Source organism: Stenella coeruleoalba (genome assembly GCF_951394435.1).
Source record: "Stenella coeruleoalba genome assembly, chromosome: 16".
In the NCBI taxonomy this organism is placed as follows: Eukaryota; Metazoa; Chordata; class Mammalia; order Artiodactyla; family Delphinidae; genus Stenella; species Stenella coeruleoalba.
In genome coordinates, this window is record NC_137162.1 from 50368062 (window position 1) to 50385780 (window position 17719).

General features: G+C 37.3%; 1 protein-coding gene across 5 annotated transcripts in view; it reads right to left on the minus strand.

The window, feature by feature from the left end:
• CCSER2 (coiled-coil serine rich protein 2) overlaps positions 1-17719 on the minus strand; it is a 162556-nt gene that overhangs the window by 111998 nt on the left and 32839 nt on the right. For all 5 annotated transcript variants that reach the window (XM_079899191.1, XM_079899192.1, XM_079899194.1 and 2 more), the window contains 2 exons: positions 14535-15990; positions 13197-13393 (listed from right to left, as the gene is read on the minus strand). In XM_079899191.1, the coding sequence (XP_079755317.1) occupies positions 13197-13393; positions 14535-15951 (1614 nt within the window). In that variant the 5' untranslated portion in view covers positions 15952-15990. The remainder of the gene's footprint in view (positions 1-13196; positions 13394-14534; positions 15991-17719) is intronic.

The window sequence follows — 17719 nt, forward strand, 5'->3', positions numbered from 1 at the left end:
AGAGATGGTCTATACATTAGTGTTTGCAAGGGGTTCACTGCAGGGAGGGATAAACACATAAAATATAGGGGACATTTTTTGGATGGTGAAACTATTCTTTATACAAGACATTAAGCATTTGTCAAAATTCAATGATCTTTATAGCACAAAGAGTAAATCTTAATGCATGCATATTTTTTTTTAAGTTTATGAAACAACCTCACTGAAGGAGGTGAAGGGAATAAAGCACTGTCCAAAGTAACTGTGGAAATGAATGGAGTCTGCAAGACTAAAGGTAAAGGAATTCTATATAAACACCTTACTTTAATTGATAAAGGTGTTTCCTATGGGGGTACACTTAAGTGACTAATCATTTAGGTTAGAACAGCAACTTCAACAACTCCTAAAATTCATAAAAGGCATTTAACTCCTCAGCCTCAGTGTCCTCACTAACCATAACTAGTTTATAACATCTATCTGATTCAACTCACAGAATTCAGTATTTTCTTCATAAATATTACTAACTATGCATCTACTCTATGCCAGGTCCTATGCTAGGTAAAAGGGACCTGGTAGTGAACTAATTACTCTTTTTTTTTTTCTTTAACAAACTACTTTTATTTTTTTAATTCATTTTTATCCGAGTATAGTTGATTTATAATGTTGTGTTAGTTTCTGCTGTACAGCAAAGTGAACCAGTTATACATATACATATATCCACTCTTTTTTAGATTCGTTTCCCATATAGGTTATTACAGAGTACTGAGTAGAGTTCCCTGTGCTATACAGTAGGCTTTTATTAGTTATTTTACATATAGTAGTGTACATATGTCAATCCCAATCTCCCAATTTACCCCTCCCCTGCCTTTTCTCCCTTGGTAACCATAAGACAAACTACTTTTAAATTCACTAACTTTTTCTCTGAAACACAGGCTTTGACCCAGAAGGAGTTTAGACAGTCCAATAATTCCATTTTTATGAAAAACGAAAAAATGCTCAGAAAAAAATAGTCATGGTCCCAGTACATAGACAGGAAGTGTGTATAAAGATCTGAAATAGAGATATTGATATAATATTTAAATTATATCTGTCTTATTCTAAAATCTGATTTGTAAACATCACTTGTCTTTCTGATTTGAGATACAAGATTTTTCTTCCTTTCCACTTTATTAATTCCACAGCTTCATCTCTAATTTCTCTCTACTTCACACTTTATACTATTAGTGTGCAGATATTCCTCTCACACATCACGATTTTGTGATCCCTCCAGGTCACTGTACATGCTATTCTTTATGCCTAAAATGCTCACCCTCCCTTTTCCTTGACCAGTTGGTCAACTTTGTATCCATTTTTCAAAACTCAACTCAGATGTCACTTCCTCTTAGTATATCATGCACATGCTAACACAGCATGCATGATATCATTTAAAAATTATACTATTTTGAATTCATAAAGGACAAAGACAGCCTTACACATATTCAGTAATTTCAGCACTTAACAGTGTGCCTGAGACATAGCAGAAGCTCAATAAATAATTACTGAATTGAACTTCATATTAAAGATTTAATCTACAAGAAACAATATAGAGTGAAGAAAAACATTATGTTTAAAGGGTCACAACAACCATGTGTGATAAATTTAAACTTTGTTTTTAAACCTAAAAGTTACATTAACAGGCCAAAAAAGAAGCTATGCTAGTAATTAAATAGACATGGGAAATTCACTAGTCTAGCTAAAAAAAAGGAAATTAAGAAAAATTTAGTTTTCCCATCTCATTCCGTCCCCTTATCTGTAAAATAGTTAAATGAGTTGGATTACATCCCTTCTATGCATTCAAGTTCTGTATTCTGTATCAGAGCATACTGTAAATATTAATGTCAGTTTGAGATTTTCATTTACCTATATCAGGACGGTCTCAACTTTCTGTAAGCTGTCCCTCCACTATTACACCTATGCTAATGTCACATTTTTAGTTACTTGCAACTTGCCATTATGACACGTGGTACCTTAGAAACTTACTTTGTAAATAGATTATGTCACAATGTGTATGGAAAAATACTGAATAATATTAAGCATTATATTTAGTTTAAGGGTTTCCATTTATTTTGAATTAAATGGCATGTCATCATGGCACCCATTTCAAAAAGTATGTATTGAGTCTTTATTTAGTGCCAGAAACCTAAAAGAATGATGAGAGAGAGAAATATCAACTATATTCAAGACATGTAGTAGGAACTGGAGATTAAAAGCAACTAGACAGACCTATATAAAGTGAGCACAGACCATGGAGAGCCAGTCAAGGAGTTTACATTTGACATTATAAGGAATGGGAAAATCATCAGGAAAATAAGAAGTCAAACTGATAATTTAGGATGATTCTGGCAAAATGAATGAGAGCAACAGTACTAATCATAACTTCTAAACGGGAGGAGGTGACACTTTTCTCCCCTACCGTCAATGAGTAACTGAATTTCATCAGCTGTACCCTCTAAACCCGTTTTCAAAATTGCTGACCCCACTACATCTTCACTCTGCCGTCACTTTAGCCCAAGCCACTACCACCCCTCACTTGAATGACAGCTTCCAGCATACTTTCTCTCTCTCTTCTAACTCTGTCTTTTTTTTTTTTTAAATTTATTTATTTACATTTTTGGCTGTGCGCAGGCTCTCTCTAGTTGTGGCTACTCTTGTTGCGGTGCACGGGCCTCCCATTGCAGTGGTCTCTCCTGTTGTGGGGCACGGGCTCCAGGCGCACAGGCCTCAGCAGTTGTGACCTGCGGACTCCAGAGCATAGGCCCAGCAGCTGTGGTGCACGGGCCCAGGTGCTCCACGGCATGTGGGACCTTCCCGGACCAGGGCTTGAACCCGTGTCCCCTGCATTGGCAGACAGATTCTTAACCACTGCGCCACCAGGGAAGCCCCCTAATTCAATCTTTATACAGAGCGTTTTTAAAATGTGAATCAAATTATGTTCCTTTCCAGCTTAAAATCCTCCAACAACTCCCCTTCAGTTTTTAGGATAAAGATTCAAACCCTTTGTGCTCCATAAAAGCTCTATACTAATAGCCTCCTCTCTCCTGCCACTCCTCCCCTCTGTGTCAGTGCTCAGGCCATACTGGCCTTCTCATATTTCCCCAAACACTCCATGATCCCTTCCTACTTCAAGGCATTTCCATATGCCGTTTACTAAAACACCTGACATTCTTCCAATTACATATACCCTTTTTACCTACTGTATCCCTGGGCCAACTAAGCCTAAACATCATTTCCTGAAACAGCCTTACCTTACACTCACACCAGACCAGGTTTTCCAATAATACACTTTCACACTTTGTAATTCTCCTTTGTAGCACCTTCTCCACATATCGATTGAAGATAATGAGTTAGCTAAATATTTCAACTACATGTGCCTTAATAGAATATAAGCACGAAAACAGATCCTACAGCTGTCTTGATCACTGTATCCTCAGTACTCTGCACATGATGGTCACTCAAATATGTTAAATGAATTGATGGCTACCTTCCACTGGGGGTCAGAGGAAGAACGGCGTAGCAATGACAACAAAGAGAAAATTAAATGCCTAAAAATATTCCATAGACTTTTCATTGGTCTAAAAAGTTAACTCCTGAATCTTTAAAATTATCTGCAGTGTTCTAATGTAGGGGTCAGCAAACGTCTTCTCAAAGCCCAGATAGTAAATATTTAGGTTTGTGTACAATAGTCTCTGTTGTAACTACTTAATAGTGCCACAGTAGCATGAAAGCAGCCACAGACTACATGTAAATTAAACTTTACATATACGTAAATTTACTTACAAAAATGGGTGGGGCTTCCCTGGTGGCACAGTGGTTGAGAGTCCGCCTGCCGATGCTGGGGACACGGGTTCATGCCCCTGTCCGGGAGGATCCCACACGCCACGGAGCGGCTAGGCCCGTGAGCCATGGCCGCTGAGCTTGAGCCTGCGTGTCCGGAGCCTGTGCTCCGCAACGGGAGAGGCCACAACAGTAAGAGGCCCGTGTACCACAAAAAAAAAAAAAAGTGTGGGCAGCCTCAAGGCTGTAGCTTGCTGGTTCCTGTTAATATACCCCAAAGAAACAGGAAACAGAAATTAAAGCCAATAAAACTAAATACGAAAAATAAAAACCAAATTTGATATTCTAGTATTCCTCTGCTACATTTCTAGACCACAGGAAATTCCAAAATTCAGTGCAAAAAAACCTATGGGAGTCCTATTCCCACATAAATTACTGCTAAGAATATTAAGATATTCGGCATACATTTAAGTCTCAATAAAGTCTAGCAACATCAGCCACGAAGGTAGAAACCCAAATCTAGCCAGCTCTTCCCTTAGTAAAACACAGGAAAAAAATGTGTAATAAAACGTGTTAGCATCATGAGGCATAACTACTTACTGATGTGTCAAAAGCATTCAAGCAAGAATTTGAATCTACATTTCAAAGTAAAAAAGGTTCTATTTAAATGATAAGGTTAAACCTGCCTACTATGTGAACATAAGTCAAGGCTGATAAAATAGAAAAATAAAGCTAGACACTTTCAGGGAAAATCTGGTTCAACCACTTCTTTAGCCTTCCATAAAAATCCTTCCAAAAATAAAAGCACTCCATGTGATGATTTAAAATTATCAATCCCTAAATATATCAGTGTTAGGAAATCAGTCATTGTGACATTGTAATTCAATTCCTCTGCAATGAAAGCTCTTATATTGGTCACAGCACCACAGCAAAGAGGGTTGCGATTCGCTGTACAACAGCGAAAATGTTTTTGCCTCTAATTGTTCACATACACTATGATTCGGACAATATTTACTAACAAAAAAAATGCTGTATTTCATGTTCAAAAAAGTTAAATGTCGACTAAAAGTTTCCTGAGTTTTAAAATGCTCAGTTATCCTGAGTAGATAGAAGGCTGAAAAAGAAGAATACCGGACCGAGAGTACAACAGTCAGCAAGCTAGTTCCCAACCTATCAATATCAGTTTACTCAACGCATCTAAACTCATCCAAATCTGAAGCAAGAGTTAGTAACTGGTCGATAGCTACTTCAAAGGATTATTATAAAAATACAAAAGATGATAAATTAAAAATATACTTACTGCAGCAAACAAAGATAACTTCAAATCAGTACCTATGTCAGAGTCCTCAAGACCACCCCCAGGTTAGATGGTTCACAAGAAGGACTCACAGGACTCAGCAGTCATAGATATTCACAGCTAAGATTTGTTCCAGCACAAGGACACGAAACAAAATAAAAAAAGGAAAAGGTTGGGGCTTCCCTGGTGGCGCAGTGGTTGAGAGTCTGCCTGCTGATGCTGGGAACACGGGTTCATGCCCGTGGAAGGGTCCAGGAAGATCCCACGTGCCACGGAGCGGCTGGGACCGTGAGCTATGGCTGCTGAGCCTGCGCGTCCAGAGCCTGTGCTCCACAACAGGAGAGGCCACAACAGTGAGAGGCCCACGTACCTCAAAAAAAAAAAAAAAAAAAAGGAAAAGGCACATGGGACGAAGTTGAAGAAACAATGTATAAGCTTCCAAGAGTCCTCTCCCAGTGGAATCGCAGTGTGTGCTTAATTCCTCAAGCAACAAGTTGTAACAACACATGAAAAGTGTTGTCTATTACAGATGTTCCTAAGAAATTCGGTTGTTTTTATTGAGGGCTGGTGACATGGGCACCCTCTGCCTAGGACATAACCAAAACTCCAGAACCCCAGAAGGAAAGCAGGTACACAGCATAAACCACATGCACAGTTGAGGCACAGTGAACCACTCTTTATCACTTAGGGAAAGTTTTGTATCACAGTAAGGGAACTGTTTACCAGCAAAGGGCCAGCTAAGGAATAGGCAATCTCAGGCCTGCTGTGTTAAGTCTTTTTTGCACAGCAAGTATATTATGAAAGAATATTACTGAGGGTAAATTATTATGCCTCATACCAACTTCAGATGGATTAAAGTCTTAAATGTAAAAAAATGAAGACAACAGGAAAATAATAAATGGCTAACATTTGTTGAGCTCTTGCTATTTCCCTGGCATTAAGTATTTTATATGTATGACCTTACTTAAGGTTCACAGCAATTCCAGGGGGTGGTCCGAGATGACACTCAAAATACTCAACAACCATTATCACATAGCTGTTAAAACATTCACGCATGTACTTCCTAATATCAGCCCTGTAGATATATACTGTTATTATCTCCATTTTATTAAAAAAAAAAAAAAGGAACAGAGAATCCAAAGATATACAACTAGTACATGACAGTGACGGGATTTTTAATCTAACCTGTCTCAGAGCCCTGGCTCTTGTCTTTATTACACACACACACACACACACACACACACACACACACACACACAGTAAAAACCATAAAGAAAAACATCACTAAATTTAATTACATGAAAATTTAAAACTATACATGGTAAAGGCAACAAAAAAAGTCAGAAGCCAATGGCTGACAGAAGATATTTGTGACACATTTAACAAGAATTAAATTCAGACCACACAAGAAACTTTTTCTTATCAATAAGAAAAAGACAAACAACTCAGTAGAAAAATCAGTAAATAAGTAATACACAGAAAAGGAAACCAACCAGTAAATATATGAAAAAATTATAAAATTAATAGTGATATAGATGCAAATTAAAATGAGTATCATTTCACACTCAACAGACTGGCTAAAATTTTAAAGTTAGATAATAGCAAGTGGGCTAAGATGAGGAGCAAGAGAAATTTTCATTCACTGCTGCAAAGTATAAATTAGTAGAACCATTTTAGGAAGATATTTGGCAGCATCTGGTAAAGCTGAATATCCACAGATCCTCTGATCCAGTGATGCTATCCCTAGGTTTATATCCTAGAGAAATTCTGACGTATAAGATCAAAGAAACATGAGTAAGAATGTTCACTGCTGCACTATCTTGATATTATCAGTGAGGAATAACTTGAATGTCCATTAGCAGAGGAACGGAGAGCAAAAGAATGGTATATTTAAATGATATTATACAGTAGTAAAAATAAATGAAATAGACCTATAATATAAATACACATGTACCGCAAAGACATAAAACTGAGTAAAAAAAAAATCACAGAACATCATGTATCACTTATATAAGTTGTAAAACAGACATACAAAACAATATCATGTATTATCCACAGATACATAAATGCATTAAAGGTTAAAGAAAAAGATGGCCTATATAACATGGTTTAGAATTCATTGTTTTAAAGTAAGACACATTAGAAGAAACTCATTTTTATATTTGCTACTAGGGTGCTAATGAATGAATTAGCAGGAATCAGTAATCAGGAAAGAAAAAGTGAACATCACTACAAGACCATAAGGATGTTTAAAAAAAAATAAGATAATCCTGAACAACCTTCACCAACAAATGACATCTTAGATGAAATGGACAAGTTCTCAAAACCAACACAAGAAGAAATATATATATAAACCTTAATGGGCCAACATCTATTTTAAAAATTAAATCTGTTCTTAAAATTCTTTTCCCAAAGAAAACTCCAGGTCCAAAAGGTTTCATTGGTGAATTCTTTTAAACATTTAAGGAAGAAGCCACATGAATTGTACATAAACTCTTCAAAGGAAAAAAAAAAAAAGTAACACTTTTCAACCCATTTATAAAGCCAACATAACCCTTATACCAGAACACCACAAGAATACCCCTCCCCCACAAAAAAAGAGGAAAATTACAAAGCAATCCTGCTCATGAACATAAATGCAAAAAAAAGAACATAAATATATATTCAATATTAGGAAATCAAGTTTATAATAAATGTTAAACAACATTTATTATTATAAGAGGATAGTACATCACACTCAAGTGCCAAGTAAATCTATTTCAGGGATGGAAAGGTGGTTTAATATTTGCAAATCAATAAATACAATCTAGGGAATTCCCTGGCAGTACAGTGGTTAAGACTCCACACTTCCACTGCAGGGGGCATGGGTTCAGTCCCTGGTCGGGGAACTAAGATCCTGCAAGCGGCACAGCACGGCCCAAAAAAAAAAAAAAAGAAATGCAATCTACCACACTAACAGAAATAATAATAATAATTTAATCATTTCAATAAATGTAGAGAAAGTGTTTGATAACAAAATTAACATTCACTCACAACAAAAATTCAGCAAATAAAGTAAAAGGGAACTTCTTTAATCTGATGAAAAATATCTACAACCCCCCCACACACACAAATATCCACACACACAAATATTAATGGTGAGCTATTAAAATTTTCCTAAAATTCTATCACCATTTCAATTCAACATTATGTTGGAGGTTCTAACCAGTGCAATAAAGGGTGGGGTGGGAGGGGGGGTTAGGAGGGATGTTGAGCCTTTGCAAATGGTATCACTGTATAGTATATGTAGAAATTCCAAAAACATTCACAGGCAAATTATCAAAACTAGTAAGTGGATTTACCAAGGTCACTGAAAAAACAGGTCAAAATATAAAAATCAGGAAATAAAATTTTTAAAGTGGTACCATTTATAGCAACCAAATCAAATACCTAAAAATAATGCAAATATGTATAAAATTTTACAGAAAAGTACAAAATGTTAGCAATAAATATTTCTTAAAGTCCCAAATAAATGGAGGAGCAGACCATACCCATAAAGTAGAAGACTCACTATAGTAAATATGTCATTTCTCCCCAAATTGGTCTATAAATTCAATGCAATCCCATTCAAAATTCCTATAGGTTCTTTGTAGAAACTGACAAACTCATTCTAACATTTAAATAGATTACAAAAAGCCAACTAGGGAAACCTTGGAAAAGAACAAAACTAGAAGACTTACACTACCAGATGTCAATACTTATTTTAAAGCTACAACAATTAAAGCAGTGTAGCACTGACACAAGGATAAACAAAGAAACCAATGAACTAAAAGAGAGGCAAGAAATACATAGATACAATTACTAACTTAGGACAAAGAAAACCCTGCAGTAGAGTAGGAAAAATATGACTTTTCCAAAAAAAAGAAAAAAAAATTAATCTTGACCTCTACCTCATATCATGCACATAAATAATTCCCAGATGGCTTGTAGACCTTACTATGAAAGGTTAAAAAACAAAGCTTTTAAAAATAAACATTGGGGGCTTCCCTGGTGGCGCAGTGGTTGAGAGTCCACCTGCCGATGCAGGGAACACGGGTTCATGCCCCGGTCCAGGAAGATCCCACATGCCGCGGAGCGGCTGGTCCCGTGAGCCATGGCCGCTGAGCCTGCACGTCTGGAGCCTGTGCTCCACAGCGGGAGAGGCCTCCATACCGCCAAAAAAAAAAAAAAAACATTGGAATATACCTTCATAACTTTAGAGTAGACAAAAAATTCTCACAGTGCAAAAAGTGCTAATAATAAACGAAAAATGTTAAATTGTTAAATTCTACTCATCAAAAGACACTATTAAAAGGTTTTAAAAGCAATCCATATATATAAAAATGTATACACATATGTGTATATGTGTGTATATATATAAAATTTATATCCAAAATATATAAAGGATTTTTACAAAACAATTAAGAAAAAATACATAAAGCCCAACAGAAGGCACTTCACAGAAGAGTATATACTAATGGCAAACAAGTAGTTACCACAAACCACAGGACAAAAATCTCAATGCAATACTACTATACCCCCACCAGAATAGCAAAAATGCAAAAAAAAAACAGACAACATAAAGTATAAACTAGAAAGTGGAATTTCGGGAATGCTTATTTACTGCTAGTGAGAGTTTAAACGGATACAACCACTTTGGAAAACTGAAAGCATCTAAAGCTATAGACATAAGTATACACTATAATCCAGCAATTCCTCTCCTACATATTTTGTGAACAGAAATGCATAAATGTTCACCAAAAAACATGTTGCAAAATCTTCACAGCAGAAGCAGTAGCCCAAAACCAGATACAATCTAAATGTCCACCAATAGCAGAATAAAATAACTTATAATATATTCACACAATGGATTGTTATGTAACAAGAAGAATGAGCAAACAACTAACAAATATGCATATAACATTTACTGGAAGAAGCCAGATATAAATAACACATGTCTATAATTCTACTCATATTGAATTCAGGAATAGGCAAAACTAAGCTACAGCAATAGAAATCAGAACAGTGGTTGCTCCTGGGGTGGGGTAACAGAATGACTGAAGAGCACAAGAAATATTCTGGTGTGCTGGAAATATTCTATATCATAAATGTGGATGATTGTTAAACAAGTATACACATTTTCAAAATTCCCTATGCTATATGCAAAAGACTTGTACATTTTATTGTATTTAAATTATACCTCAACAAACCACTGTCAATATTTAAGCAAAAAAAAAAAGCCTAGATTCTAGACAAGTGCTATGCAAAGTCGTCCGTCTACAAACTGTGAGGACCTATGACAAGATAAGGAGCTTGCACCAGACTGCATCAACACACTGCTTTCTTCAAAGAGAAAGTCAGCTGAACTAAACAATGGATTTCAACTAAACTGTTAGTTGTGGACACAGCTGACTCACATTCTAGTGAAGGCTCCTAACCTCAACCTGGACCGGAATGAGCACTGTTGTAAAGAACAACCATAGTGGTGCTTGTGGAGAAGATTAGGAAATGTCTTTGGTGAGACAAAGGAGGCAATGGAGAGACAAAGGAAAATGAGAACAGGCTAAAGTTCTTTTGGGGTAAGTTAGATATACTATTTTAGAAAAAGGAGAAAGAAGAAACAGAAAAAGTGAGATAATTTAAATAAAAATATAAGATAACAGAGTTAATTCCAAGTATATCAATAAATGCAAACATAAAGGACCAAACTCACCAGTTAAAAACAAAAGACAGACTGTATTATTTATTTATTTATTTATTTTAAATGTTTTTGCGGTACGCGGGCCTCTCACTGCTGTGGCCTCTCCCGTTGCAGAGTACAGGCTCCGGACGCGCAGGCTCAGTGGCCACGGCTCACGGGCTCAGCCGCTCCGCGGCACATGGGATCTTCCCGGACCGGGGCACGAACCCGTCTCCCCTGCATTGGCAGGCGGATTCTCAACCACTGCGCCACCAGGGAAGCCCACATAGTATTTTTTAAAAAATAATAACCTATTATATATCAAAAGAGCTGATAGTGAAAGGATAGAAAATATATAAATAAAACTGGTAAAGTATACTAATTCTGAAAAAAAAGAGGCCTTAAGACAAAAAGCATAATGAGGCTTAGAGAGGTTCACTAAACAATGACTGAAAGTCCAATTCACCAAGGAAACAATTCTAAACAGGTACACATGTAACAAAATTAATTTAAAATAGAAAAAAGCAAACAGTTGATAGAATTTTAGAACATAAATGGTAAATCTACTATCACAGTAGATCTTAACACACTCTTTTCAACTTTTACCATCAATTCGCCATCCTTTCTCCGACTATCTTCTTAGATCCGAAGAGAATGACACACAGACACCATTCCGTTCCAAAGCACAGAATGAACACTTTTGTAGTCTCCCATCCCATATACACAAGCCAAATAATCAAGGAGGAAATTCATGGATCTTAGAGACTAACGGTCAATTCAGATGTGTACTGAAGTCTTCCAGAGGCTATTTCATCATTTATGTTACAAGAACAGTGAACTGTCTGAAAAATGTCAGGTACTAGGCAGCTGACTGCTGCCATCTACTGGACACAATGGTCATTTCAACTTCAATCATATTCGCTTAAAAAGTTCTAGTAAGAGAGCACATAAGGCCCTAAACCGTAATCTTTTCTGAACTTCCTTTATCTAACGAAATAAGAGATGTTGCCTCTAAATTAAGTACGTGTCCTCTCCATGTCTGTGCAATTTAACAAGCCTCTGGTAACATTTATTTTTTTCCAAGTCACAGGTTTATATGAATAAACCTGTGAAAATTACATCACCTGAAGTCTACCTGGAATTTAATATACCACAAAGACTACCAATTTTCCCATACAACTACTGGAAAATTGATTTTATATACTCAGTAACTACAGGGAGTAACTTTAATCACACCAACTATACTTTACTCACATGGCATATAATCCACATTACTTGCAATTTTTCTTAAAATATGCATGTATAAATATATGGTAGGTCCTCTAGTGCTCATTCATATCTGGTGCCCTCGCCTACCAGGCACACAGGAAAATTACACTTCCTGCCCACTCAGTACATAAGATTAGTTCCAGTCAGTATGTTGTGAGTAAAAGTGCCATATGCCACCTGCAGGCCACAGCAGTAACTGCATGTGTGAGACCCTCTGCCAGTAACTGCATGTGTGAGAACCTCGTTACCAGAGTGACAAAGGGTCTCAAAAGAGCCCCAAGATCAAAGCAGCTTGGAACACTGAAGACAGTTGCCCTAGAGAGTTGTCCAGACCTACAATAGACATTTTAAGGGTAAAAAATAAACTTTTATTGTGTTAAGTCACTGAGAGTTGGCACTGAGAATGTTACCTCAGCACAGCCTAGCCCAGGATTTCTCATCAGCAGCACTATTTACATCTTGGGCTGGATAAATCTTTGTTGTGGGTGCTATCCTGTGCATTACAGGATGTTAAGCAGTATCCCGGTGTGTACCCATTAGTTGCCAGCAGCATCCCTCAATGTGACAACCAAAAATGTCTCCAGACATTGCCTTCCCCTACTGAGAACCACTAACCTAGCTTAACCTGAACAGTACAGGGTGTCCATATGAATATGTGTGTGTATTTATGTACATACAGCTGACCTTTGAAAAACATGAGGTTAGAGGTGCTGACCCTCTGCACTGTTGAAAATCCACATTTAACTTACAATCGGCCCTCTATATATACACTGTTCCTCTATACCCGCATTTCCGCATCCGCAAATTCAACCAACCACAGACTGTGTAGTACTGTAGTATTTTTACTATTGAAAAAGATTCATATATAAGTGGACCCTCGTAGTTCGAACCCATGTTATTCAAGGGTCAACTATATTATGAATGTGTATGAGAACATATTTAACTCGTGCTATATTATACAAATATATGCTTTATTATGTATTAAGACCAGATGTTTTGTAGGCCTTTAAGAGATATGAATTCCCATTTCTCAAACTAGGAAAGTTAGTTCATAAACTTAAAAAATCCAATCAATATCCCAAGTCTCTCTATAGCAAAGTAAACAAAATGTTCCAAAATGGTATATAAATCCATACATACTATGCTGTTCATCTCAGAGGACTCATAGCTCCCAACTGGGTGGACATTTCCAATGGGCTCCAAGCCCTCTTCATCCCACATGTACGTTCCATCAGAGCTATCAGATGGAGAGAGTTCAAATGAAGAACCAGCTCTGTAATCTGTATCTGGTGAAATCAAGTTGTTTCCAGAAGCATGTTTTGAACATTCACTCCTGTCTTCAGTTGATTTTTTAAAAGAGAGGAAAAATAAGTTATTAATTCATAAAAATATAATTATTTCTCAGGTTCAAAAAATATAAGATTTAATAATTTGATATATTATAGCAAAAAAGTTGGCAAAAAAGTATTCATAACTAGAATCTTCTAAATCTAAACAATAAAAAAATCAAGATGCAAAATCTTAAAAATAAACTACTGAAATATTTCCCAATAAAGAAAATTCATTGAGCCATCTTTCACTTCTGCAACATTTCTAGAAATGTACATAAAGCCTCATATTCTTTGAATATTTCCTAAGATATTTATTTTTAAGCACTGCCCAGGAAAGTCTTTACTCTGTGTATATCATTTAACCTTGCAGTTGACTCCTTATAAGGAAATAACTTGCTCCAGCAGTCACTCCTAACTAGAAGACCCTCAGGCAGTCAAGGGTGTATGCATATCTCCAGGGATGGCCTAGTCCTTCAACCAGATTACATGCCTATACCCAAACCGTCAGTTTGTTCCTTTTTCAGGCCAGATGGGCACAGAGATAAATTTTCTCCAGTATTTAGCACCAGGATTACCAAGTATAAGAAGAAATGTTTAACAGGTGCTATCTCACTCTCAATTAAAAGAATTAAGCTCCTCTGAAAGTTTAACTATTAAGTCTACTAAGCAAGAAATCTAACTCTTCCTTTAAAAAAATGAAAATTGCCTAGGATAAAAAAATTCATTAGATTGGACATAACCTATATTAGTCCATTTACCCTTTGGTACAGCTTTACTCTTAACAAATAGTAGTGATCTACTACCCTAAAGGAAGAGATGGTTTAAAACAGGCTGCCACTGATTGGAGGAAGCAGGGAAAAAAAATAATTTTGAAGCAAGCAGGAATAAGCCTGCGTGTGACAAAGAAGAGCAAAGGTAAAATACCATAAGGGAATGAATATTTTTATGGATGTTGTTTTAGCATGAAAAATAGAACAAGGGACAAAAGTCACAAGGAAGGTAAATGTTGCCCCATTCCAATTTTGTCTAGATCCATCCTTCCATGAAATTGTTAGTACCCTGGTATTAATCAGAAGATAATCCTAAGTGGAAATTCAGTTCTATTATCTAGGAGAAAGCAAAAAAAATTAAGGACATTAATATTTACCAGAGACACTTATATCTATCCACTCATCAGTTTTACTGAAGGATTTTTCATTTTCCTTGGGGGAATCAAATATATCCTTTGGTGGTTCATTTTCACACTTTTCTTCTTTGAGAGAAATTTCTTCTGGAGTTACTCTAGTTCTGTTGGAATCTTCTATATCTATAAAATCATCACTGAAGTCTTCACTTAAATCATTCTTATCAGAAGATGACAGAGAAGACAATGAAATGTCATCCACATCATCACCCAGGTATCTAATTTTAGTATCATGTTTCATGGTCTGGTCATTTTCTGTTATATAACTATCATTTTCAATTAGTTCTTGGTCCTTATCCTTAGCTCTGTCCTTAGCCACAAGTGCAGCATCTTCCTCTATACATGTGTCAGCCGGTGAATTTTTATTACCATCAACTGTGATAGTCCCAGAAAATGGAGATCGGCCAGATTTCAGTAGAGAGGGATGAACCATCCTATAACCCAAAGTGGAAGTTACACCCGGGCCATTTGGTAAGGCCAACTTCTTTCCACCAGCAGCATAAGGCCTATTAAATCCATACCTTAAATGTTCATTCCCATTGAGTACTTCTGACTGCCGAGAATTTCTTGCTAGCATACTTGACCTCAGAGGCACTCTAATGGGTAGCTGTTGATTCTGATAAGGCTTTGTAAGATCTGCAGCTCTATTGAAGGAATGTGATCTGGTTATAGATGAAGGTGGAAGGAATGAATTCTGAATGGAATGTGAAAAACTCTGTGACCTAACCATTTTTTCACAAGCAAGAGATTTAATATTATCTAGGGATTGTGCTAAGCTTTCTCCAGAACTGCTTCTGGTGGCACAGGAGTTTGCTCTAGGCCTTTGGATGCTACCAGCTGATCGGTTTCCATAAAATCCATTCAACTGCGACTTTGGAGCACTGACTGAAGCATATGAAGTCCTTCCTAATAATGTGCCTTTGGTGAATTTACCCAAATTAGACGGTCCAGACAAAGACTTTTGGTTTAACTCTTCTGCAGATGACACAAACATAGTAGATGTCTTTGCTAACTTTGATGTGAGTAAAGAAATACTTTTCAAACCTCCCTTCATCCCATTTTTATCAAACATTCCTTGAGCAGGTGCATGTTTTTCAGGATCAATTTCTTTATCATGTGAAGTCTGAGTACCGTTAGGCTCTTCAGGACTTTGTGCACTAAACTGGTATTTATTTGCCGTTCTCCAATTAAATGAATGGGACAATGAACAATCAGAGCCATTATTTTTGATGTAACTTTTGGCATTGCTACTCTTGGAAGTTCCCAATAAATTAACAGGTTTTCCATTTGGCATTGGCTGCAGCGTACTTCTTACAGGTTTTGTTCCATACTTTGGCAACTTGGAACCCAAAAAAGTCTTGATTTGTGTTTTTTCTTCCATGAGCTATATGGTGCATTTGTTCTTAAAATTTGACAAAATCTGAGGAGACAAAAAAGCAGATTAAACATTTCTAAATAAGGATAATTACATGGATTATTACATAATATGAATGCATATTCTTAAATAAATGCAGCAAAAACCAAGTTACTCATAATTCCTACAGAACTCTTAATAAATACTGATTACACTAATTAATAACTTCATGTTAGAAGAAAATAAACATTTTTGTAAACCCTTTTATTAACTTGGGCTATGGATGATGATAGCAAAATCCAGAAATAATAAAATTAGACTATCAAATTTGTATTAAAAAAATAACACTTCTACAGCACATCTTCCAATTTCCAATCCAAATTATTTTTTCCATTTTGGGTAATATTATTTCCTTCAAAAATAAAAACGTGACTTTGTTTTTTTTTTTGGGGGGGTTCGTGGGCCTCTCACTATTGTGGCCTCTCCCGTTGTGGAGCACAGGTTCCAGACGCGCAGGCTCAGCGGCCATGGCTCACGGGCCTAGCCGCTCCGCGGCATGTGGGATCTTCCCGGACCGCGGCACGAACCCGTGTCTCCTGCATCGGCAGGCGGACTCTCAACCACTGCGCCACCAGGGAAGCCCTGGTTTTTTTTTTTAAGTGCACTTGATCTTATAAAAACTGGAATGCAATTTAAAACTTTCTTGTTAAAGTTACGAGAAGGATGTAGATAAAGAATCCAACAGCACCAAAAAAATTCTTCTGGCATCAAGGGCTGAAATGTCAGCTGTCATGTTAAGCAAATATCTCAAAAGAATTTCTATCCAGTAATATAAACAAACATTACAGTTAGTGTCAGGGTGAGAAGTATAATGAGTTAGTAACATTGATTAGTCCATTAATCTCAACCTCTCAAATTTTTTTTCTTTAATATTTATTTATTTGGTTGCACCAGGTCTTAAGTTGCAGCAGGCAGGCTCCTTAGTTGTGGCATGCGAACTCTTAGGTGCAGCATGCATGCGGGATCTAGTTCCCTGACCAGGGATCGAACCCAGGACCCCTGCATAGGGAGCGTGAAGTCTTATCCATTGCACCACCAGGGAAGTCCCTCAAATTATTTTAAAGGTAATAAACAACAACAAAAAGGTTCAATGAACACAAAAGAGCATAAAAATAAAGTGTCCTCTATGTGAGTAACTTTAATAAATTATGTCATCTGATGAGATTACAAAAATGAGATAAAAATATTAAAATGCCCTAACATTAACAAAAATATAATATGGTCACTATATGTTCACTGTGGTTATATAAAAATGTTGTAACACGGGCTTCCCTGGTGGTGCAGTGGTTGAGAGTCCACTTGCCGATGCAGGGGACATGGGTTCGTGCCCCGGTCCGGGAAGATCCCACATGCCACGGAGGCGGCTGGGCCCGTGAGCCATGGCTGCTGAGCCTGCGCGTCCAGAGCCTATGCTCCGCAACGGGAGAGGCCACAACAGTGAGAGGCCCACGTATCGCACACACACAAAAAAAGAGACAGACTAGGGCTACCCTGGTGGCACAGTGGTTGGGAATCTGCCTGCCAACGCAGGGAACAAGGGTTCAAGCCTTGGTCCGGGAAGTTCCCACGAGCCACGGAGCAGTGAAGCCCATGCACCACAACTGCTGAGCCTGCGCTCTAGAGCCCGCGAGCCACAACTACAGAAGCCCCGTGCCTAGAGCCCCGTGCTCCTCAACAAGAGAAGCCACCACAATGAGAAGCCCGCGCACCGAAACAAAGAGTAGCCCCCGCTCGC